The sequence below is a fragment of the Phyllostomus discolor genome, chromosome 2 (genome assembly GCF_004126475.2).
Source record: "Phyllostomus discolor isolate MPI-MPIP mPhyDis1 chromosome 2, mPhyDis1.pri.v3, whole genome shotgun sequence".
Lineage (NCBI taxonomy): Eukaryota > Metazoa > Chordata > Mammalia > Chiroptera > Phyllostomidae > Phyllostomus > Phyllostomus discolor.
In genome coordinates, this window is record NC_040904.2 from 32,247,272 (window position 1) to 32,273,232 (window position 25,961).

Below are 25,961 nucleotides of genomic sequence, written 5' to 3' on the forward strand. Positions count from 1 at the left end.
TTTATGGGTGAATTTACTTGACCATGTAATGTCAATTTCACTATTATGTTATCTGATATACACTCTGTTACCATCTTATGTATCTGTCAGCATAACACATAAGTTTAAAATGAGTACTTACATAATAGGTATGTGTCTAATATTGGCCTTTTATGTTTTTCCTGATTAACCATTTTCCCTGGTTCTTCAGCTCAAAAGAGTAAACATTCTATTTACTAAAGTATGAAACCTGCATATTTTCTTTTGAAAGCAATGATTTTACAATGTTTACCTCAAAAGTAACTATGTGAAAATTATAAATGCCTACTCTAAAAAGCAATCTAATTCAGAGTTAGAAAGAGCCAAATAGTTTCCCTTTTTCATGCAGTCAAGATTCCCAATAACAAGAGTATATTTGTTATAAAATTTTAGACACATAAATAATAAATGAAAAATGAATTGGGCACAAGTTTGATTCTTCAACCACCTTTTCGGTGATCCTGCAACAGTTTTCTCTGTCTACGGAAATAGCTCCTACTGTCCGTATAGATGGATGGCAAATCACTATTATGATATAATTATATTATTTCATCTTACAGCTGCCTTTTGAGCTCCTTCAGTTCCTTTCTTAGGAGACATAACACAAACAGTTGACTCATGTGCAACACCTATGTATCTCCCACACCCACAAATAGTGGGTGCTCAAAAATGTTTGCTGTTGGTGGTGACAGTAACTCATATGACAGACTTGGGATATTTTCTGCTCACAATCAATAGCTAATTTAATAATATTTTCCTTTGTCAATAATGCCTCTTATTTTCTTATGGCAAAGGGAAAAGAACAATTGATTAGTTCATTATTTTTGATATATGTTGAAGATTTTTAAATGATTCCCATTTAAACCTAATTTTACAATTTACTACCTCTTATACAGTGTAGTCAGTAAAAATTATCTGATGGCTGGGAAAATGCCAAAGAATAATCTCATAAAGATGACTGAAATAGATTCTTAGACTATATGACATTAGTATTACTTAACAGCTTTCAATTGAAAACATTTAATTTAAACTTTTCTTTTTCTTGGTGGTGATCTTCATAGTAGATTTCCCAAGCAACTATTTCAAAGTGGTCTTTAAAACATAATTTGATTTAGGTAATCATTGGGTTAAAAGTTATAAATAATGATAACATAATTAAATTCTAACTGAAAAATGTTTATAAAACAAAAATTAACAGGCTGAACTTCTTGTTGTTTTAGGTATTGTCATACTCAGTTACAAGATTCATAACCTAACTTTATTGAGTGCAAAATATGTTTTATGATATTTTCATGATCTTATTTCACAGTTATTATTATTAAAGTTAAGATCACTGTATGGGCCTCTATAAAGTAATTTCCAGCAGTGATAGTTTTAAAAAGAGTGCTTTGATTAATCTAAAAGTGTTTCTCACTTATAATTAGGCAAATCAATATAAATGCACAAGCAGATAATTTCACACATAGATCATACAGATATATCTACCTACCATTTCTAATAAATCTATATAATATTTCAAGTATATCACTTCCAATTTCTGCATAAATTCACAAAGTGTTCTTGATTAGCTCAGTACTTTCTATGAATGTCTCCCTGTTATAATGGTAAAGAATAAAAGGTAAAGAACAGCTAGCAACAATTAGTATTCAGTTTTCAAATCATTCGATCACACTCAGAAAATGAGAGTATTTATGAAGTTTATGGTACAAAGTGAATTAACTACCTAAAAAAAGTAGTAGTAAAAGAAAATAATACTGAAAATGACTTTATTCTGCATCTTACTTATATTTGTGCATTACCTTTCACCATATCAGCAAACAGGCCACAAGGGTCTATTGCAGCTCACTGTTATTTTTATTCTTCAGGCTTCACTGATACTTTAGTGTTCTCAGAGAAAGACAAGAAAATCTTTACAACATACCTGATCATTTATCTGGCATGCAACGAGGTTGTGCTGATCATAACAGCCAGCGAACCTGATGTACTTGAGCCAGCTTCCTACATCTGGTTCACTAGCATCTATGCAGAACTTCACATTGCAAAACTCATCTAAGATCTAAAAGGAAGAAGATGAGAACAATCAATTTCTACCTCAGTTCATTCATTAAAATGGTTAACTACTTGAAAGTATTTTATTCAAATGTATATTCCTCCTTTTAATCTTTAAAAAAGTCAGCATGAATATTAATAAGGAGGAACATTATCTTAAAAGTGGCAAAGTACTGTTTTTTAAAGGAATGAAGCAATGGTGAATTATTACAGAAACATTAATTAGTTTTTTAAAATGCTTGTTTCCTTGTTATGCATGAATGAATGCTATTGACTTAATTTTACCCAATGTGATTTTACAAAAAATATCATTGAACAGTGTACATTAATATAGTATTTCTAAACTAAGTCAATATTTTAGGTTCAGATAGTCTTCCATGCACTTTCACGTTTTGACATTAAATGAATTCAATTTAAAAACTTTAATCTAAATATTATTAAATTCATTTTCAGTTTTCATTTCACTACCATGAAATCACATCCTTAATTGAAGAAAGTAGTAAGACTTGAATCATAGATGCATCTGACCAAACTAAAGAAAAGCAAATGAAAGCAAATGATTGGTAAACACTCATGCAAAATATGGCAACTTAATGTTTTAGTTAACACATGTCAATGCATATTTCAGTTTTACCTTTAGTAAGCAAAATAACAAAGCTGGCTTGTGAACAAGTAAAAAATATATAAGAATATTGTAGTAAATTGTCATCATTATACATGGTTGTGTACGGTTATTTTTCACAAGATTTTTACATTCAGCCTAAATACTAAGCATTACTTAGGACACCTATTAAACAAAAAGTGAAATGGGAAACATCCATTTTTAAGGTTTTGCATACTTAAATGAAACTATTCTGATTCACTAGCAGCAATAATGTTTAAAGTTGCAGAGTTGTTGACCTGATGGTGAATAACTAGAAAGGCTGGTAATTCTCATGTCAATCAGTTAATGCAAACTTGAGGAAGTTTCCTATCAGAGACTAAACAATACAGTCTAGAACAAAAATTAATGAATTAAATAATCCCCACAGTACTCTGCTGTATCTATACCTACATAAACGTTAAAACCAAACTCTTGGATATACAGACTAAAAGCAATTTTGCATAGAATTCAGGTAATCACCCAGTTGCAGATTCAAGTCATTAACTCACCACAAACTTCAAGAAGAAGCCCAGTGCTCTGAGGGCTCTAGTCAAGAGGCATTATGAATAAGCCTTTGGCCATGAGGCAATTAAAGGGCAATAAGTAGTCCCACAATTTATAAAAGAAAAATCGGAACAGAAGATAGGGATAATAATTGCTATACACACACGCACACCTCAGCAAGTCTTTTCCAAAGACGCTTCATCACACTAAAAACAGCAAAACGTCCACATGGAACACTCTCTCTAGTAAGGACAGATTTTTAACAATTTCCTATTATAACATTACAAACTTTAAGTTGTTTTTCTTCAACTCTCAATGCTGAGTAACTCAAGTGGCAACTTGAGATTCCCTCCTCCTCAGATTTCTAGAAGGACCATAAATAACAGTAGTAATACACATTTTTAAAATAGTAAGAAGTTTGGTTGTTGTTTGGTTTGGTTTTTGGTTTGTTTGGTTTCTAGTAGATCTTTTGTTGTTTGTTTTCTTGACTAGCAAAAAAAAAAGCAGCTCTACTGACATACTAGAGAAATATTTAATGAAGGAAATAGGGTGAAGTCAGTGAAATGCAACACCAGTTCCATTTCATATTTGTAGAAGACATGGAAAACTTGTTAATTTCAAAGTCAAGAATCATCTATCCCCTTAGTTTTCCAGTATTCCCTTTTGCGGGGGAAGGGAGTTGAGTATTGCACATACTACACATAAAAATTCTAGGTGTAATTTTATTCCGTGTTAACATTATTGCCATTGCCACTGTCAACAGTGAAATTAATTTAAAAACAGGTTCATTTCCAAAGAATGTCTTTTCATATATATGTTACATGATTATTCAAATATTTCACCAACATATTAACTTTCTTACCCTCAATATTCTTGCCCCAAGACAAAAGCTTAACTTTTTCCAGAAACGTATCCCCCCTGGGTGAATTATTTACTTTTGATTTGCTAGCAGAACTGCATTTGTCTCCCCAATGTCTTAATCGTCTCAGAAATCTCGAATAAAATAAAGTAATAGCACATCTTCCGTCATTTCACCTAACACACTCCTGTGTTTTTAAAAGCTTCCAAGTTCCAGAGATAGCTTAAAAAAAAAAAGAAAGAATTCCCTTTAGGTGGACTTTAGAGAAAGGCCCTTTCAAAAAAAAAAAAAAAAAAAAAACCCAACAGCAAAAGAAGAAAAAAAAAAAAAAAACCCACAATCTAGCCAAAGGGTCCGAATGTGACTTTCTCGCGAAGCAGCACACGACGTTGGACAGCAAAGCTGTTACTTGGCAAGGTGGAACTCGGCCGAAAGCCGCTCCAAAGTCGCGTGGCCGGTGCCAGGAATTCAGATTTTGGCAACCCCACCTTCTGCGTCCCAGATACCGACGGACAGACACACGGAGGGAGGGGAAACAGGAGAAGAACGCGAGGAAAAGAGGCCGACAGCCGGCAGAGAGACCCACCGAAGGCCGGACGACCCACCCCGGAGACGCGTCCAGACCGCACCGTTCCACAGGAGGAACAAGGAAATCGCCAGTCCCGGCAGCGTAGATAAGCAGCAGGGCTCCGCGAGACTGCGGGCAAGTAGGAAAAGAAGGCTGGGGGGCGGGGGGCGCCCGGGAGAAGGGGTGCCAAGGCAGGAAACTGTCCGAAGTTACAAACTATGCACATCGCCAACACTTTTTTTTTAAGTGAGTTCTCTTACCTTAAGATTTCTATGGCCTCAACTCAGCAATAAAAGGCAATCACAGAAGAATTAAAACAAACAAAATAAAATAATCAGCAGCCCCCAGTTTTCCTGCACGACAATCCTTTCAAATGATCCCGAGCCACATTTCAAGAGGTTAAAAAAAAAAAAAAAAAAAAAAAAAGCCTCGAGTCTCGATTTCCGAAAGGGTTTCTGATAACTTTGTCCGTTTCTAGGATCTCGCCAGGACCACGCGTTTCAGATTTATTGTCCGCCAACAGTGTATTTTTGAAACCAGAAAAGCAGTCTCCTCTCTTCTGAGTGACCCGGGTTTGGGGAGTTTTGGCTTTTTCCCCCTTCCTAAAAGAGCTCGGAGCTATTCCTTCTGGTTCACATCACCTCCCTCTTTTCTCACTTTCTCTTGCTCTTATCAGCCCGATGTGTAATGAAAGTTATCTGAAACCCACTAAAACTTCTTCCACTTCTCTCCCTCAGTTCCAAAGGTGGGGAGGGGGGAACCGGCAGGAGGAGGAGAGTTTGAAAAGGTGGGGGGCCTGGGGAGGCAAGGGGAGCTCTGGCCCCCTTTTAGATCCTCCGCAGCTCCTTCCCCGTCCTAGACCCTCACGGGATCGTCCCCTTTCGCAACTCCAAGCTCAGCCGCTGGGTTTCTGTTTCATGAACTGTCTCTTTAAAGAGGATCTGCTCGGCCATCCAGAAAGAACCCGGGGCGAGGGAGAAAGGGAGCTATCTCCCGCCGCCCAGAGTGATCGGAAGCCAGACGAGCTCCTCTTTCAGTAATTTTTAAAGTGACAGCAGCCTCCTCTGGCGGGAGAGGTCACAAAAAGGTCGCCAAGACCTAAGTCCTATAGGGACAGACTGATTATGGATGCACCATTCCCCTTAAACATGTAGATTTCTCTGGGTAAACAACCAATGGGGAGATCTCGCCAATCTCCCAAGGCAGGATTTCTTTCCCCAGGGAAATATCCTCTGTTTCAATGTCCTGAAAGCACAAGTGTAAGAGTGAGTGTGTGTGTGTGTGTGTGTGTGTGTGTGTGTGTGTGTGTGTGTGTGTGTGTGTGTTGGAGGGATGGGGGATGGGAGTGATGGGGTGAAGTGCTTTCGGGACTGTGAGGGTGTGTGCTCGGAGGCTGGGGGTGGGGCGCTGGAGGAGCAAAGATGAGGTTTCGGGTAAAAAGGACGCCCACTCAAGCTAAACAAAATTAGTTTAGAAATTTTCAGAAAACAGCTCCCTAAGAGAGAAAAGTTGACATGTACATTTACAGTTTTCTAAGCACCTTTTTATATTATTGAAATTCGTACTAATTTATTTCCTTTATTATTATAGTTAGGTCAGCAGAAGAGCATGCCACTCTTTTCAAACCATGTTTTTCTTAGGATGAATTTAAAAATCTGAAATATTATTCACATATAATCTGCCCAAATGACATATTATAGACTTATAGAGATTGACGATTATTTGGTGAGTTTTTGCCATATTCTTTGATACACTAATTTAAAACACCACGAACGCCGAGAAATGAAATTAAGCAATTTGACAACTCATTATTTTTAAACTTTTAACATTCTAATTGCTACTTTTGGTGATCCGGTGATTAATAAATTTCTAATATATATGGTCAATTTTTATCAACACATTTCAGAAACTGCACTGGTCGAAAGAATATAGGGAATGTTTGGCAAAATAAAAGGGTCTGTGGATTTACTTTAGCCAACCTTGCAAAATTAAGTAAAGCCCGTCGGTTAAATGGAAATAACGCTTTTTATCACAAATCTCCATTCATAAAAACAAATGGACAAAATCCAACTTCTCAGTTCAACAATGGAAAGTTAAGCAAAGTAAAGAAGTCAAGCGACTCTGGCAGGGGAGGGGTGGAAGGAGAGGGGATGGAAAGCGCTTATGTTAAACTTTATCTGCAAAGGGGGCCAGGTCTTTTTATTTTCTCCAAGTGCACATAGATATGTAAATCTAGTAAATCTCTATTTCCCCAAAAATGATGATTTAAAAACAAAAATAGTAACAAAAAGGAGGGATGTGGGAGAGAGAAAATGACAAGCGGTGGTGACTAATTCGTTTCGGTGGCCTGTTATCTATGACATTGAACTGTTATTTCAGATAATGGCCATTGTTTGAGGGGAAATCGCATAGCAGTGGTAGGTAAGACAGGAAAAATCCTTTGTAAATAACCTAAAACCCGGTCAGATATTCCCATAGAGTTCGGTGCTTGAGAACCTTTAAGAGCCCCCGGTTTGTTGCCATTGATTTCCTGCCCTTCCTCAACTTGCCCATTGTCAGACCACCACCCCCCTTTTTTTTTTAATTTAGCCATAAATTGGACCGGCTCGAGCTATGAGCTGTTCTATTTTCTTCCTGTCAGGATGAGGGATTTGTTTTATGATGCATTGTGTATTAAATACAAGTAATCTGGTGAACCGATTGCTTCAGACAGTGCGGCCTGATCAGGGGGCCTGAGAGCTTAGCGCCCCAATCCTCCTTCCCAGCCCCACAGCCCCCACCTCCTTGCCCTTTACAAAGCTGCTCTGAGAAGGAGGAAACGTCGGTGGGTAAACAAAAGGTCGTGTGGAATCAGTGTCAGGTCCTGGCTAAATTAGGATTTCGTGGAGAGGGCCTCGGAGTTTTTTCCCTTATATTGGGTTCGGGTGGGGGAGGCGGGGCGACTTTTAAGGTCTGAGTACTTGCAGGTGCAGCATGAAGCCAGTAGATGGCATTGTGCCCCGAATTAAGTTGCCGCGCCTGAGGCTGCAACCACCCAGGTGAACTGGTTGCTTCCCGCCGGCTCCGCCAGCCGGGCTTTGCCTACCGCCTAAACGCGTTCCTGTGCCTTCCCAAGCCTCAAATTGGGATAAGAGCACCCTGCAGTACAGACCCGCAGACACGGGCCTGAGCTGAGGCTATTTCTACGTATATGAAATTCTCTATCCCCAAACAGAACCAAAGGATTTAACACTTTCTTTCTGAGATCTTGGAATAATTATCTAGAGAGATGGGATGGGGAGGGGGTAGCCCCATCATTGTTTTATCATCGTCATCATCATCATCGTCATCACTCTTTTTCCCTACTGAATAGCTTGTGAGAAAGACTAAAGGAAATCATCAGAAGGGCAAGACAATCACAAAATGACACCCCCCCCCGCCCCCAAACCCCCTCTCCCCTTTGATTATATAATAGTAACTTCATGTAAAGGCAAAATCAACCCATTTTTTTCTTGAGGACGCAACTTGATGTTTAAAAATAGGGTCCTGAAATCCCAAAGTAGCTATATTGGCCTTGTTTCTCATGGAAGATGCCTCTTGCTATTTAAATAGTTAACCCTTCAGGAGAAGACCCTGACCTACTCCGGGATGTGGAGTGAAACAGAAGAGAAGACCCGACTGGAGGAAAAGGTTTTTGCAGGGGGCTTGTTTTTTTCCCCTGGTTAACTGGCTTTCCATCAGGAGAGTTCTAAAATAATAAATAGTAGGAGCCAAATACCACCACCAATTCCCTTTATTCCTTGGGATTTCTGGTGAAATCTGTTTACAGTAGTTCCCAGTTACAAATTAATCTGTAAAAGCCGCTGTCTGCTCAGCAGTAATCAGTAACATGCGTGTTCTGCAGTTTTTAGCGCTGCCCTTGAAATGGGCTATTAAAAATAATGGTTTTACTATAATCTCAAACCAGCTTTAATTTGCAAACATGTATCAAGACAGATGATCTAAATATTATTAAGAGGATGGAATGGGAGAACATACTACAACAAATGTATAGCTTTGGGGAAGGCAGAAAATAGAGTGATTTATCAGCAATGTTTAAAAAGAGAATCATATTTTAAAAACATTTTTCCAGGAGGAATGATTGTTTTTTCTGCCCTGTTCTGTTAATTGTTGTTTACCAGGAAAAGGGAATTGGAAAATATGGGGTTTGAGTGTGAGTTGATAGATTTTCTGGGAGCTGTAAAGATCCCCCTTTGGCTGATGGCAGGGCTGGGGTGGGAGAGGTTAATGTGTTTTCTTCCTGGTTTGAAAAGGGCATAAACCCTCCTCAGGCCCCTTCCTTCCTCCCCCATCTGGGTGGATTGCAGAATCTTTAAAAGGCTCAAAGATTTCCAATAAGGCCACTGGCTCTGCCTTCATTGTGTAACTGTTTATTTAAAATAAGTCAATATATTAGTTAAAGCAGTAAGAAGTTAGTGCTCCAGTATTCAAGTGATTCCCACAAGACTGTAAGCTGATGCCTCTTTTAAGCCTTAAACTTCATGGTTGTCCCAGAAGTAAAAGTTCTGCTAATGGAGACCCTATGGGCATGGTACATTCCAGCACATCATTAAAGGAAAGAAAAGCAGTCCAGCCAAAGCCAGATGAAATGACTGCACTGTCCACTTTTAATAGGCTTCCTGTGGACAAACAGCCCTGTAACACTCTGCAGAGGACAATATTTAAAAACAAGACAACTTGCTGGCAGTTTTCAATACCATAAAGTTAATAAAGTATGTTCCCATTCACCCTGACATTATGTTTTTAGTTTATAGAGGAAAGTACTTTATAACCTCAGCCTAAGCAGAGTTCCCTTAATTCTGCAGCTTTGGTTTCTTTAGGTGGCTAAACATGCACTGAACTCCAAGCCTGACATTTTTATTTTAACACTCTTTTTTTTGTTGTTGTTGTAGCTTTTCAAGGACATACAAGTGCATTTTCACATTTCTCAAGTGCAGTTTTTCATTTGTGGAGATCCTGTTAAATCCTGTTTCATACAGTTCATGTCAAGAAGCATAAAAAATATGAGAAATTGACATTTGGCTGAACAATAACTGCTTGCTAATTAAATTAGCTTCATGTATAGATATTGATGTATGTTTAAAAAGAAAATCGATGCTTCCTTCTCCATATCACAATAGGATTTTGTGAAATCTTACCTAACCTAAGAAAAACATGTCTTTAGGATTCAAGAGGATATAAATATTTCTTCCAACACAGAAACTCAGATTTATCTCTCCATTCTCTTTCCCTCCAATTCTTGATCACCTACAATTTCTTCACTTCAGTTGTTTTTTTTTTTTTTAACCTAAGGAATAAACGTTATGATGAAGTATAACATTTAGGTAAGAGAAACTAGATCAGAAAGCCATGGAATCAAAGGTAATGTTTTGTTTAATTTTAACTTCCATCTTTTAATCAAGGGAGTATTTCACAAGCTTGGCCCCCTGAACTTGAAGGTGAATTCTCTGATGCTGATTAGGGAGACCCAGCAAACACGGCCTGGCACAGTAAGTTTACAAACCAACAGGGCTGTGAATGCCTGTAGTCACCAATCCACACATCATCACTGTTCAGGAGAGATATTTCTGATCTCTCTTGATGAACTTTGTCTTTTTTTTTAATGGGAGGGGGGGCTGTTGTTTAAAAAAGAAAAGAGGAAATTAAAGGTAAAAAAAAGGTAAATAAAAAATTTCCCTTGGTCTGGAAATGGGCCCGACTGAAAGCATGTTAATCTCCACCTCAGTAATTTGGTTCTCCAGGAGAAGACAGAAGCCCTGCTGCTGTGCCCTGCACTTCATAAATCACATCTTTATGTGGACAAGGTCAGGGCACCTAACAGCTCAGACATGGGCCTTTGCAGTGGCTCGAGGATTCAGGCATGTTTACTCTCCTGCTCGGCTCTCCAAGGAGTAGTCCAGCACGCTTCTAATTACTTTTGATTATTTTCATTTGCTGGGGTCAGTCTGGCTTGCCAGGACTGCTGGAGGGTTGATTTCCTACAAATCTTGATGTCTTTGTAGGGCGGTACTATGTGCGTTCAGAATTAGCACCCCGCTCTTACAGCATGAGATCCCTGATAATAGATACTGTGAAATAAAAGTTTCCCCAGTGAACCATTCCCTACTTCCCTTTTTATTAATTAGCTACACAGGCATAATTATCTACCTGATCTTTTTTAAAAATGCAGATGGCCCTCTTGACAGTTGGGTCTTTTATAGTATATTTGGCCAGAATGAAAATAAAAAAAAAATTTTTCTCCATCAACTTTAAAAATTTTTAGTAATGGCTAGCTGTTCTTTGGAAACTAAGATGAAATACTTTGCTGAGACAACAGCTCTAGTGAATAAATTATTATACTCGAAGATTTATTTCCTAAACTCCAATTAAGGGTGCCATATTTAAAAAATTTTGTTGGACTATTTTGATGTATTTCAGTCCTAAGCTATTATGCTGAGTGGTTATTTTGTGGCTAAAGCACAACAACAAGAAATGTATACCAACCTTATATAAAAACATTGTGATTAAAAAAAAGTCATATAAAATGTAGTAAAATTTTGGTAGGAAGAGAGACAAAATATCATTTTTTTCTGTTCCTTATCCTCCCAAAGTAGATATTAAGAACTCTGATGTGTATTAAAAGATATATTAAAGAAAAAAATGATGAGCAAATAAATGTTCATACAAACTAAGAAACAAATATTCACACACAAAAAAACATATAACCCATCAATCTGATTGTTTGGACAAAAAGCATTTTTAGAGCACTGAGCAAAATTACTATTATCCTTTATTTTGTAAAATATAACTTAGATCATGGTTACAGTTAGTCTCAAAAAGCCAAATCCCTCAATCATCCTTTTGATCAAAGAACTAAGGTACTAAATGCTTTTGGAATTAATGGCAACTATATAAGGAATTAATTTTTGATTACTTATTCATTTAAATTAATCTTCTGTCAATCTTTCAAGACAGCATTTAGCACATCTTGCAATAACTCCAGGGCTAGTTTCTTCTGTGAGGCTTTAGAAATGCCATTTAAGAGTACTAATTTAGACTCATACTCTTGTGATTAAAATTAATTGGAAGACCTTTCTCTCCTCCTGTCTCCACTCCTAGCTGTGTGCCTTTAGATAAGTTGCTTAACATTTGAGTCGGTTTCCATGAAAGTTTCACAATATCAGTCTAATAAGAGTGTTGGGAAAATAAATTGGGGACAATGAGTGTGAACTGCTCTGAGTTCATGGGAACAGGTCAAAATACTATAAGTTTCACAGTATTTGTGTTTGTGTAATGAGTTAGCACAGACTTACACACACAATAAGGAAGATAGTCTAGTCTGTACTTTGGGGAATGGCAAAGTATATGTATTTTTTTATCCTCTTTCTTCCATTCCAATGCCAGTTGCCCTAATCCTTACCCTGACCTGTGGAAGAGAAGAATTTTAAGAAAAATGTTTTTTTTCTCTCAAGCTGTGCTACCCCCAAAGATGTCCGTCTCTGTCTGGCTTGCAGCTGAGTTTGTTCTGTCCCACCCACTGTGTTTTCTGCCAATCAGCAAGAGGGAGAAGTTCTGAAACAGAGGCAAAATACCACTGAGATTCAAGAGCCCTAAAAAGTTGGGTAGGAGGCCAGGCACACACACACACACACACACACACACACACACACACACAGAGCACGATGGGGGTGGGAGCTAGTTTTAAGACAGTATTTGCCACCAAGACCAGGAAATTTATTCTCTACAATATCCTCTTGTGGACTTTAAGTGCCAGGATGGCAAGAATTGGGTGTATCTTTTTTTGATCCTATTGCCTAGAGCCTAATATAATGCCAGAAATATGGTGGGTATTCAGTCAATGTTTGTTCAAAAAAATGTATCAGGCCCCTCCTTGATTTTTATTTCCACCTAGTTTGGATGCCTAGCTTAGATGGTTGCTACCTCTCATCTGAATGATTATAATGACTTCCTAACGGACCTGGTGACAGGCGCTCATCCTCCCACCAGCTTTTGCTGTACACTTAATGCTCCCCGGCACCAGATGCTAATCACTCCTCTGTTTCAAATTCTTCAGGGGGTCCCAGTTGTGTAACAATTCCATATACACTCATTCCATCTTTTTGAATTAAATGAGGCAATGCATTCAAATCTCTTAGAATCATGCATGGCACATAGCATATAGTCAGTAAAAAAGAGCTATTATTATTGGTGTTACTCTTTTATATTATAACCATTTTTGTTCTTCTGCCTGTAATTCATTTTGCCTTGATTATGTTGGACAAAAATCTTATCTGTCCTTCACATCCCCGCCTTTTTTGTGCCCACTGATTCCTACCAACCAGGTTAGAACCTTTTCATACTTCACCTCAAATCATCCGTGCTTATTTCCTGGTTTTTAGCCAGTTCCACCTTAGCTCTCAGTTGTTTCTGAAATGCTCTTGCCCTCCTTCCTCAACAGCCAGTATAAGATTCTTAAGGACAGAATCAAGTTTCATTCACCCTGACATCTTTAGTAGCATCTTTTCATAATAAGCTAAATTACCTTTGAACTCGTTGAATTAATTATGGTTATGTGTATGAGGAATTGCTACATTTAGTATCTAAAGAAACTGAGCTATTTAACCGTGTTTCCCCTTGGGGATCAACTGATGCACTAATAATTCTCTTTCAGGGAATTTAGAGACAGGAATTCCTGCTTCCCAGGAGGAGTAGCACCTATTGCTTTCCCTCAGTTTCTGTTTCTGTACCGACCATCTGCCCTTTACCTGGCGCCAATCCTGGACAACATCTTGGACTGCTCCCTTCCTTACCCCCGTGACCACTTAGTGGCTTGGGCAATCTATTCATTGCTTCCTGCAGGGCCTTCCCCTTCGCTCACACTGGCCTAATGGAGGCCCTTGTCATGTTCAGCCTGAATTCTGTGGAATCCATCCACCAAAAATCAGTCTTCCTGAAATAACAAAGTTATGACAATGTTTTGCTTTAACTAAAAACAAACAAAAAAAGGTACAAGACAAATAAAAAGCACACTAATCCACTAGAAAATAAAGCCGCTAATCCAAAATGCAGTCTCCTCTATAACCTGACATCAAATTGATCTTTCCAGGCTCATTTACTGCGTCTTCCCTCCACACAGATCTTCAGGTCTGGGTAACACCTGTGTTCACGCAGGCCCCTCACTCTCTTATCTCTGATACCCACAGCAGCCAGAATATAAAACAATAGATCCTGGAGGTCCAATAAAGTTCAATTTATCAAGCTGATACAAAGCCCCCTAGGCTCTCCTCTTTGAAATTCTCACAGTACTTACCATTAAAATCACTCACAAGGCAGTCATGGTATTTAGGGTCATTTAGAATATTTCTGTTATCTGCCCATCTGTCTATAAGCTGTTTGCTGGCAAGAAACGCCTGTCACCCCAGCATTTTTTAATCAGTGAATTATCCCCAGGTATTCCCTGGAAACATGTTCTGTGGTCAAATGAAGTAAAGATAGCTCACTCTTGGAGTTGAGCAGTGAACACAAATATAGCATGTGCTGTTAAGACTCTAAAGTCTACGAAGTCCCTCCGAAAAGAAGGCTGTCTAGTGTGTTTAGCCTTCTAAACACACAGTTTAGTGGGGCACCAGGCTACAGATAGGCAAATATGCAATGAAATCCCTTTCCCCTTCTACTGAAAGAGCTAAGGGGAACAATTTTGGAAATAAAGCTTCATGTTACTTTGCATCTGTCTCAGCACAGCACCTAAGCATTACATACCACACTTTTCTCTCAATTGACTATTTTCAACTCTTAATCAAAAATGTTAACTACAAAATAGTAATAGGTAAACAGAAACAAAATCAAACCTTGATTTTTCGTTCAACTTGCAAGCATCTGAAAGGTTTATCAAGTACATAAACCAAGTGGGTTATCAGTAAACTCTAGCCAGTTGCTTCTTGGCCTGTGAACTATTGTAATTGTACCTGAGTATATGGTATGAAAATGCTCCAAAGGAATGCACACAATCTCATTTCAAAATCACCCCACTCCCTCCTACCCTCTTCCATTGCAAGCCCTTCTAAAACACAGGTTTCACCATAGGTAATATTTACACGCAATGTTTTATATTATTCAGGCTTTTCTTGATAAGTGTTGGCATTATCTAGATAAGTAGTTCCCCAGGAGAAAGAAAAGAACCAAGTCAATCTCAGTCTAAGGATGCCCGAATTAAATGTTTAAGAATTTGCCTTTTCTCCAGTTTTGATATTGGGTTCATGTGTTGTGCCTGCCAGTGGCTGTCTCACTGCTAAACTAAGTGGACGTTAAATCAGATGGCATACGAAATTACAGGAATTTGATCTGCAGATAAACCACAGGCCTTGATGAACTAACATGGTTCCAGATGAATTAACTCATCATCCTGAGGAACAGAACATTTCACAGGAGCAACCACACAATCTTCTCTGTAAAGAGCACTAATGGCTGTGATTAATATGTCATCTATTGAACGTGCTTGCTTCTAACTAAATAGGCATAGACTAAATGAAGTGGGGAGGGATGGTAAGGCAGTTCTGGCCCCAGAATTATTGCTCCGCTCCAAAGCTCTGACAGTGAGTGCTGGTTATGATGCCTCTGTTAAGAAATGATCAATAGGTTACATTCTTATCAAAGATTTAGTAAAACATTTATCTTTATGTTGGAAACACTAAAATTTCATTTTATTATTTCAATGGCCAGAGCCAGAGCCTTTAAAAATAAAAATAAAGTCTCTGTGGAGCTAGAAAAATATGTTACTCTTACAATCCATTTAAAGGGTGTCACATCTTTTGATAGATATTAAATGGTAAAATGTCAAAATATTCCAATAGTAGTTAAAGTACCAATAAAATCTCAGTAGCATTGTGAAAATATGGACATTGATTTCAGCTGTGACTTTAAAAATATCTTTCCATAAATTTTGTTGAGTCAATTCTTTAACTTCAAATAAAATTCTAATATAGCCTGTCTATAAACTCAAGAATTAAGTATTGGTCAATTTCCAAGATGCAGATTCTCAAAGGTATTTGTGTTTTTGGTATGTAGTTCTTGGCTGGAAAACAAACTCAAGCTTGCTAATGTCTGCAGTACCCTACAACTGGAAGGAAGAGTGCCAGAAACGACTCGAATGGCAATACTTAGAGAGGAAAGGAAAATATTCACGCTGATTCACCATAATGTCTCTCTCCACATGACCTAGACAACATATTCCCAAATAAACCACTGAACCTAGTCATGAGATGGAGAAAGTCAAAATTAAGACTGATATGCCTACAGGTTTTAAATTCATGATTTTATGTCTTTCTTACATTGTCTTTCACAAGTTTATATTCCCCTCCCTCACTTCCACTTTTACGAGAGCTAGCAAAATCCAAATGTTCTAAAAAAAAAATCATTCAATGAATCAAATTGGAATGATTCACTAAATACTTTAGCTATGTAACTTGTTTGTGTTAATTTTGTGGGGTTGTTATTGCCGCCGCAGAAATTATCATAATAAATGTTTATCATTCCCTATACATATATCCTTGGTAACCAATACTGGATTACTTCAAGAAAGTCATTAAAAGTCTTTATAAAATACATTTTGCTAAGTTTTAATCTTGGAAAGCATACTGGAGTTGTAACACATACACATTCAGGTTGCTAATGTTCAACTATTGTGAACAGAAAGAGGGAGAGGGAGAGAAAGACAAAGAGACTATAATCCTTTACCAAGAAAAACATATGAGATGAAGACATGAATCATCTGTTCCCTCAATAGGAATCAATGTTCACATGCCTTTTGTATTATGAGTATCATACCTGTGTTTAGTGTGATCCTTGGGTTTAGAGATTTGTATGTTCACACCATGGACCCCTGAATGCAAATACACCACTTCCTCTGATGCTCATTCCAGCACTGGATGGTTTAAGGGTTGAATAAGGAAAATTTCAATTATACTTGATTTTCAATTACTTGCTTACTGCAGAATCTGTAGTTTCTTTACCACAGTAAAAGGTAAATTCACTAAATTCCATTTAGGTTTTGAAAAAATATTCCATAACAGTAAAAAGATAATAATTAAAACAAATAAATTAATGAATCCTCTACCCACAGTATTTGTGGAAGGCCACCCAACATCACTTTTCTAATTCTTCCCTGCCCCCAGTAATTCTATTTAATGTGGTCCAGGTGATCCCAGTGGCTCATGACTGACATGGCCCAGCTGTCCAATCACCCACACCTAGGATGTGGTGACAATAGTCCATTTTCACAAGTGGCCTGCTTCTTCCAGCCTCCAGCAGGGATGGTGATAGGTTGAATGTGGTAGCCTGCCATAATGAAGGAAGAAGATCTTCTTCCCAGGGCTCAGTAGACCGCAGGTTTTCTCTCCAAAAATGTGAAATCACTTGGGCTCATGAGCAGTCAGGCTCATCTGGTTTCCCGCTGACCTGACACCCTCTGCTGTTGGACCCCTTGGTGAATGGAGGTGCTTCCGGTTTTGTGATATTGAGAGAGATGCTTAAACGTCTTAAACCTCTCTTTCAATATCTTTAAAATAGTAGTCATGACACCTGTGTCACAGGAAATTATTAGGATTAAACAACGGAAAGAATGTATATGAAGACTTGGTACAATCCTTGGTGTACAGTAGAGACTCGTGAGGAGGAAGAATAGTATAGTGATAAAAAGGACAGGCTCTGGAGGATCACAGCCTGGACTTTAATCATAGCCTCATGTGTGCTTGATGAGAGAGACGTGCCAGCTTGCTATCACCTCCACGCCCTCATCTGCCAGTGAGGACAAGGACAGTATTTATCTCTCAGGGCTACTGAGAGGATTAAATCAAACAATCTGTGCTCAGCACTTAGCTCAACGCCTAGCACATAATAAGCACCTAATAAACACTAACTATTATTAAATGGAGTTCTAACTCCATAAAATAGTTGTTACCTCCTATATAAATGCCCTCTATGGTTTATTTGTTTGTTTGTTATTTGTTTTTCATAGACATCCTTACATCAGAAGAGAAACAAATTTTTTTTTCTCCTGCTTCATCCGCTGGTCACTCAAGCAGCAGTTTGTTTCTGAGAAACAGACATGGAAACATACAGAGCCAGAGGAGAATACCAAAATAAGTGATACGAATGCAAACCCATTATGGCCACCAAAGGAACCACCGTAGGAACCCCAATCACTGTGGGGGGAAATATTCCCTAAGAAAGGAATTTTGGGGAGACAGGAAAAAGAAAGCACATGAAGAGAAATTGAAATCTTCATAATTCTATTGGAAGTAATACATTTTTTAAAAAAAATACCTGAAGAAGAAATTAAGCTTGAACTACATTGTAATCAATTTGTGAAGGTAGGCTAGTAAAAGATGACAATTCTTCAAAATGTGAGATAAAAAACGGAAGATGAAACATGTCAGGAAAAGGAAGGGAGACACGCAGACCAAGACGCGGGTGTGAACCCACGGGACCTCAGTAGAAGCTGCTCCACTGCGGGCATGTAAGTGCGTTCTGTTGGGACCAGAAGTGTGAGTGGGCAGCCACTGAGGGTGGGTCCTGTAGCACCAGTCAAATCTTCAGATTACTGTCTCCACTCTCTCAACTGCCACCGGATAAGATCTTGAGCCAGAACTGCCCAGCTGGCTAAGTGGCTCCTGAATTTCTAAACCACAGAAGTGGAGGGCAAAAAAAATGTTTATTGTTGCTTTTAGTCACTAAATATTGGGGCAATTTGTTATGCAGCAATAGATATCCAAGACACCAGCCAAATCCCCAGAGTGGACATGGAGAATTCAGCCTCCCTCCTGGCCTCCTCTGATTATCAGGGAATTCAGACTCCAGGAGGTGTCCTCTGCCCCCACGCCACCCCCGGCCTGCTCACACCCTGCTGTAGCTTAGAAGGGCAGTTTCACACTCTCCTCTAACACATGCGTGTCTCCGGCGCTGCTCAAGAACTGTGGTTCAATAGACTCAGGACACTCCAGGAGCCATCACATTGAGAAGTATTAGTGAATAAAAATGGATACAGTCAAATTATGGAAAGCTTTTTGAAGCCCGTGGGAGTTGAGGAGATACTGGATTAAAATCAGAAAAAGAAAGTGGTGGTAAGTTTCAGAGTGGTGACATTCTAACACTGAGATGTCAGGGGGGTTTGTGTCCTGTTTTCAGAGCGTCACATAGTACAACAGACCATGAGGTCTCCATCGGTTTCAGCACTTATACCGAATTAGGGTTAAGCAGCTTTGTCAATTCAGACCAATTTTTGCTATTGCTTACAAAATGGCTAAAATGTTGATCTTGGAACACACAAGTGTCCTGCTACACCATTTATCAGGAGTCCCCCCAACTTTAGCCCAAATCTAGAAGAAAAGCAATACAATCCTACCAGTGCCACATTAAAACTATTATTAGCCATCTCCTTTTCCCCACCCCCCATGCCCGCCCCTGCCATGGACTAGGACCTAACCCCTCACCTGTGGTAGCAAGGCCTCTACGGGAACTGCAGCCTTTTCTGATACAGTGGCTATTTGGCTGTCATTCCCACAAGCTCCCAGAGAGGTGGGAGCAAGTGCCGGCCAAGGTATCACGTGCGACAGAGAGCACAGGAGGGATAATGTGTTATCCTTTCATCGGGGCTTTCACTTACATCAATTAGGTCACTACTGATAAAAAATCATGAGGGGGATGACAAGTAATGTTATCACCACAGTAAAAATAAAAAAAAGATATGCAGACATTAGAGAACTTGCCCACAGTCTCCGTGCCAGTGAGCGGTAGACCTGAGGCTGGAAGACAGAACTTGTGGTTCTTAGCTAATGCTTTTCTGCTGTACTGGTGGGTCTCCACTAGCTAGGCGAAGAGGCTAGAGTCATATTTAGTTTTGTTTTCATTTTCCTCTCAGAAAACCTGGTCATTTTATTTATCCCTCCACTTCACTTTGATATTTCCCTAGCAGTTTTCATTTTCAAACATTTTCTTCAAAATCTTTCAAATTACAAAAGCCTGTTTTACCAACTAAACAATACAACACAGAGGCATTGCACCATTCTGAGGTCATTGGTATTTGGTCCAGTGTGGGGGTTTTTTCTAGTAGTATTCTTTGCCCACATAAAATAAATATATATGTCTATAATATATTACTAATTTATATAAACACTTAAATATGTATTAAAGATTTATTACATATAAATACGCGTGCTTTGTTTTTACCAAAATACAGTTCTATCCTGTACAAGTTTTTCTACATTTTTTAATGTGACACTATATCACAGACATTCTAAAGTTAGATAGTTTATATCTAAGTTAAAGTTCTTTTTTGAATTTCTATATGCATACATACAGCCACATGTAAATACACACACACACATACAATTTCACATGGCTCTTGGGTTTCGGAATAACTCTGGGCTATCTCCCCAGCCCCGTGCCATTCTCTCTAATTCCTTGGCCCTCGATTCACAGGTGGAAAATGACCACACTGCATATGCTACAGCATAAGGCTTAGAAGCCAGAGGGAATAAAAAAATTAATGTAAACCATTGTCCCTGCTGTTAAGGCCCATGCAATCTATTTAGAAAGACAAGACTAAGCTACTTGAAAGAATAGTGAACAGTACAAGACTGTTAAGTCATTAAGCACTAAATTATGTGGCTCCAGTGATAAGTGCTTCAGAGATTCCGACGGGAGCGAGATGTGTAAAGGCCGGCACGGCAGGGGAAGTTGCATGGGAGAGGTGAGACTTAGGCTCATTCAAAGGCAAGGAAACAGCGGAAAAGAATATTCCTGGGGAGCTACCATGTGCTAGAGTTAGGCTAAGTGCATTTTCAATGTTTGTTTAATTACTTTGATAAAACTCAGCATCCCATGGTTCCTTAGGTGTGTAAAATCATCCCATTTGTTTTTTAAAATAGACTGCAGTAGCCTTGGTATGTGTATATTCATGTGCTTGTTTTAAACAAAGAGATTAAGTTTGCTGATGGATTCTAATATAATAGACAGATTTATACTCTGTGCTAGGGAACCTGTCAGCATAAATGAAAGGAAGATTGAAAAATAATTGTTCTGGTAAAATCTAAACTCGATAAGTAAGCTCATGAAACTTCTGAATTCTTTTTTTTAGTCTGAGAATAATAATGTACTAATGGTACATATCCATGCATAATGCTCTGTGAGCAGACTAGAGACATTTTGTTTCAGATAACGAGTCTTCCTATTTTGTTTAACAAGCAAAGATGTAGTCTGTGTTATAGTCAACTCATTTGCAGTAATAACAATGATAACAATAACAAAAACCACAGAGCACTTTTAAATGGTGAGCATAAGGCCTGCATACATACACCCCACAGCTGCTGCCTGTGTGGTGATCACTTCAAAATCGACCCATGGATTTAATTTTTTAAATATTATTTGGTTGAGGTTTCAAGTGCAGCTAAAAGATACCCATTGGCTATTTGTAAAGCAAGTGCATAAATATTTTATTTCTAACATGAGTCAGTCTTGTTAATTTCACTCATTTACTCATTTATTCTGGAAAGAAATCAGAATTTCAGCCTGCCTGCTAAGTGCTGAAGCTGTTCAGCGAAAGGAGGAAGAGAGGTCACTCCATCATATGGCACCTGATGGCCTTTGCCAAATTCTCATCTTTAAACATCCCACTGGCAGAAATGCAGCAAATGTACTGGGGTGGAGGAAGTGGATACTAGATGACCAATTAGCAAGCTTCTTAAGTAACGGAAGCAAGAGATAATGGTAAGAGAGAAAAAATAAAATAATTATAATGCAATCATTTATTAAGTGCCTATTCTATGTCAAATAGTTATGCTTTGTTTCATTTAATAACTTACTAACAGTTGCCATTCAGGGTCCCTGTGAGCCAGCCACCGGTTGACAGAGACCCTAAGGAATATTAACCTCACTTTAACGATAAATATTAGGTAAGTAAAGGATGTACCCACTAAGAATACTTTCAAGGCCAATCTAGACTCCTGAGACATCAAGAATCTATCCTGCATATAAGTAATGAACAGAGTCACTCTAAGGCTGTGACAACACAGGCCAGAGAAGCAATATAATCTCCCAAAGCTCAATCATAATCTCAGCGAGAACAAATTTGTACCGATGCTCGGTTTGTGATATCATACCACTTTTTAATTATATTCTCATTGATTAATGTATTTTCATTACAGTGTGTTGGGGGGAAACACATGAAAAAGAAATTCACTACTCAAAAGACAGAAGAAAGGCACTTCTTAGAAGTAAAATCCTAACCTATTAATGTTCTCAAAAGTGATTCTGGAAAATGCATCACCTATCCTCATCTACATTCTTCACTTAGATTTATATTAAAACATAAACACAAAAGACACGATAATTTGTTACTTCTGTGTCTAGAACTAGAATTTCTCATAATAGGGCTGCTAATAAAAACAATGAAATCTGGTTTTTAACATTATGTCATTAAACCATAATTATGTCTCATAGCCCAAAGAAGGTTGTTTGGGGTTACTAGTGGTGGTTTCCTCCTAAATCTAGCATGTCTGCCCTTACTATCTGCTTCCTTTATCTGATTATTTACACTGTTCGAAACTACCTTGTGCTTTTATCATCAAAAACTACTTGTGGTCTGCATCCTGGGTGCAAGGCGTTGACCCCATGTCATATTCCTTGTCTAAGCCCAGTTCCTGATAAAGTTTCCTGGCAAAAGCTTTGTCTACACAATAGCCAACATAAATTTTGACAGGAAATAAATTGGTGGTATAAAAGTAGCTCTTAAAGTGGGGAATCTGTTTCTCTCTTTCAAGATATCTTTTGAAACTGGTTAATGAGAGTTCTCCCAGATTTCAGTGAAGACACATGGATACATGTAATCAAAAAGCATCTAAGATTTCACCTCTTAAAACTGTTAGTTAATAGACATAAATTGTTTATTGCACCATTAGACAACACATTTCCAAACTGTGACTATGCCCCAGGAGTGTTCATTCTAGGGAGAAATAACATGAAAATGCATTAAGAAAATGAAATGAAGTTGTAAAACTGATTAATTTCCATCACAAAAGGAGATAAAGTATAATCGAAATGTTGCAATTGTACTGGATGGCCAAGCCATCTACAGCCTATGAGAAGTTTGTAATTAGTCTATACTTTTCATCACTAGGAAAAAATAATGTGGTTTTAGATATCATGTTTAAAGCACCTAAAGAACCCAAAGTTGTCATGCTAAATACAAGAGATCTAAAGATCTGCTGTTACACATCCATTACATTTAGTGAGCTGTCCTACTGGCTTTTTTGAAGTGCCGTATACATGATCTTGCAAGGCGAAACACTTTATGTACCATACGAAATTTGAGGCATAATGTTTAATGTTCACAAGATAAGTTAACAAAACTGTATGCTGGTGACTTTTTTATTTCCCTGTTTTATGTCCTTCAAGGACTTTAAGGAAAGATAAACAAGAAGGTAGGAGAATAAAATGTGCTTTTCCTTCTACCTTTTTCACTCTTTTCTAAATTAAATTATAACTGCTGATTTGCACCCAAGGAAGAAATCATGTTAAAATATACTGTTTTTTTTTTTTTATTTTAATGTTTAGATAACAGCTTTCAAAACACAGCTAAGTAAAATGTGTTTTGAGATGGAAAACATTTGGTCTTTTTTCTAGCTTTCAACAGCTTAAGTGGAGGGATTTTTAATGTTCCTAAACAGCTGGCCCATACTCCGTGCATCATGATTCTGCTCTCCGTGAAGGACCCCATCTCCCTCGCTGCATAGAGAAGTCCCATTTTTCTTTCCTGCCCTTGCCGCTTGTTTATCTCCGTGGCTTTCCATTATTACCCCTGCTTTCTCATGGGTAATCCTTAGTGCAGCGATTGTTAAAAGAACTTACCCTTCGACTGAACAAAAAAGTTGGTTGTTTTTTCTTTAAAAAGTGCAAATGGTTTTCTATTTATTGTGCGGTGGCTGTTGAGAACAACAACAACATTGAAATAATAATAATAATAACGGTAGGGCAGGGGGAGGGCGGTTACTTTCCTACTTTCAGGACCTCTCAGAGGTTTCTCCAAGGTGCTGCTACACATTCCAGGACACATTATCTAAACTGCCAAAATTTTTATCACTCTCTCAGCATCACTCCTAACACAGGTTAAAAAAGAGTTTTTCAAAACAACCAAATGCTTCACAACTATTTTCAAACCCCTACCTAAGTAAAGGGCTGTACATTTTATATATCTATGTATGTATGTAAATATATAATGTCAATGCAATGTGAAAAAAGTAACCAATATAAAAAAGTCAAAATATGTAGAATAATTATTTAATGCCATTGTACTGAATTAAAGTGCATCTTATGTTTAATTGCAGGTATACATTTTTACAGCCAAATAGCAAAAGCAATAGTTTGAAAGTTCACATACATTAAATATACAAATTATGTAAATAAACTGTGTTTATAAATGCAAATAAATTATGTAAACTGGCAAGAAATAACAGAAAGGTCATTATCTGTTTTTGTAATCAGTTATTTATTGTTTTCTAGCCAATTTCGCTTTTCTTCACCTATTTGTCTCTAATTTAGGGAATGAATTGGATGGAAATGTATCCTCAGCTGAATATTCACTCCCTATACCTTCTTCTCACTCTCTAGTCCTATGGCAAGACCTGGGGCCCTGGCCTTTCCTAGGAGTCATTGTTAAGTGCTAAGGTGAGTGGAAGGAGTGGGTGGAAGAGAGCATTACTCCATTATAGAACACATCTGATTGGCCAAGGAACTCAAGGTCACACATGGTCCCACGGTAGATAATAAATAATACAACAAAGAAAAGACGGCATACTATTTATTATCTACTACGTGATTCAAATAATAAACAACTACCCTTACGTAAAAGATTCAGATGATTAACAGTCATTTACATTGCTTCCACAAATTCTGTATGATTGCTTCTCACCATGGGTAATCTCTACCTTCCAACCCCTCCTCCAAAAAGTCAACTTGTTCTTGGATAATGGAAAGTTTACTTTATACGTATATGACCTATACTTCTACCAAGAGACATGCATCCCTACTGTGAGAAAACTGGTCTGGAGTGTATCACATACACACACAAACACACTCAGACATGGCTTCAGAATTATTTTTAATAAAATATACCAGAATAGATATATTTAAATGGCTTTTGAATACTTATCCTTGCAGTTCCCATGAGTCAATTAAATGTTATAATTGTAACGGGGGAAACACTCAGTCTCTCTGACTCCATCTTGTTCAAGTCTGCTTTGTTCCCATGGCCTTCACGCTAATAGCTTCTGCTTAGCCTTGCTCACGGACATGCTAACAATTAGAGGAATTCTGCTGGCAGCCTGAATTTTACAAAAACAGCCCCTTACCAGAAGGTGCCTCTCTGAAGGAGATAAGGGAAGGATGTCAAAATAATAATGATTGTTTATCAAAGATTTGCAGGAATCTCATGACCACACTCACATCAACTAGAGGCAACAGACTAAGTAAAGAGAAGCTTCAGAGCCTTCATCAGACCCCTGTCGGTGTCCAGATGTCTGTAGTTGTCAAGCACCTCCTCCCCTCCCGTCTCCCCTTCCCTTGATGGGAAAGACGCCTGAACTCTGTGCTGTGTTGGAATGGATTTGAGGTGCCCCAAGTCTCCCATCTTCTTGGTGGGTGCCACCTTGATCAATAAACCTTTTCCTACTCCAAACTCTGACATTTTGAGTTTTGGCCTTTTTGACGCATCAAGCACGTGGACTTTGTTCCAGTAACATTATCTACCCAGCTGCTGATTCTGATTCTCTAAGAGAACGTCTTTAAACTATGCTCCGTAAAATGAAATAAGTTAAATAAACAAAATAGATGAAATCCCTGAGAAGTGAAAGAGAGAGCAACTTGTTACCTGCATACACGGGTAGGGAAGAAAAGATACTTTCAAAACAACAGCAATCCTATTGTTAAATAGTTTGATCACTTTTAGAAGAATTTTTTAAAGTTTTACACTTTTCCTTTTAGGTTTTTGTTGTAAATGTCTTAGATTCCAGAGCTAATGCTGATAATTTTCCACTTTACAGTGTTATCTATTCTTCTCATGCTGCTTCAAATTAAGCTAATTGCTTCTTTATTAAATTATGATATTGTTTTATGTTGGTTTGGCAGAGAGATATTAGGTTAAATAATTGTAGCCGTGAAATTGGTAAGTTGCCAGTTTCTAGATTAACACATTTCTAGGTCAGATTTGTTCATATCAATTGCATTACAGTTGGTTATGGGCAAACCGAAAAGTT

The 25,961-nt window shown here is 38.1% G+C and overlaps 1 protein-coding gene across 9 annotated transcripts in view; it reads right to left on the reverse strand.

The window, feature by feature from the left end:
* MECOM (MDS1 and EVI1 complex locus) overlaps window positions 1-25,961 on the reverse strand; it is a 551,819-nt gene that overhangs the window by 56,376 nt on the left and 469,482 nt on the right. For 7 of the 9 annotated variants that reach the window (XM_036017648.1, XM_036017645.1, XM_028504501.2 and 4 more), the window contains exon 3: window positions 1,940-2,074. In XM_036017648.1, the coding sequence (XP_035873541.1) occupies window positions 1,940-2,074 (135 nt within the window). Of the gene's footprint in view, window positions 1-1,939; window positions 2,075-4,659; window positions 4,763-4,901; window positions 5,857-25,961 lie in introns of those variants that run through there. The other 2 variants (XM_036017649.1, XM_036017650.1) reach the window with 2 other exon arrangements.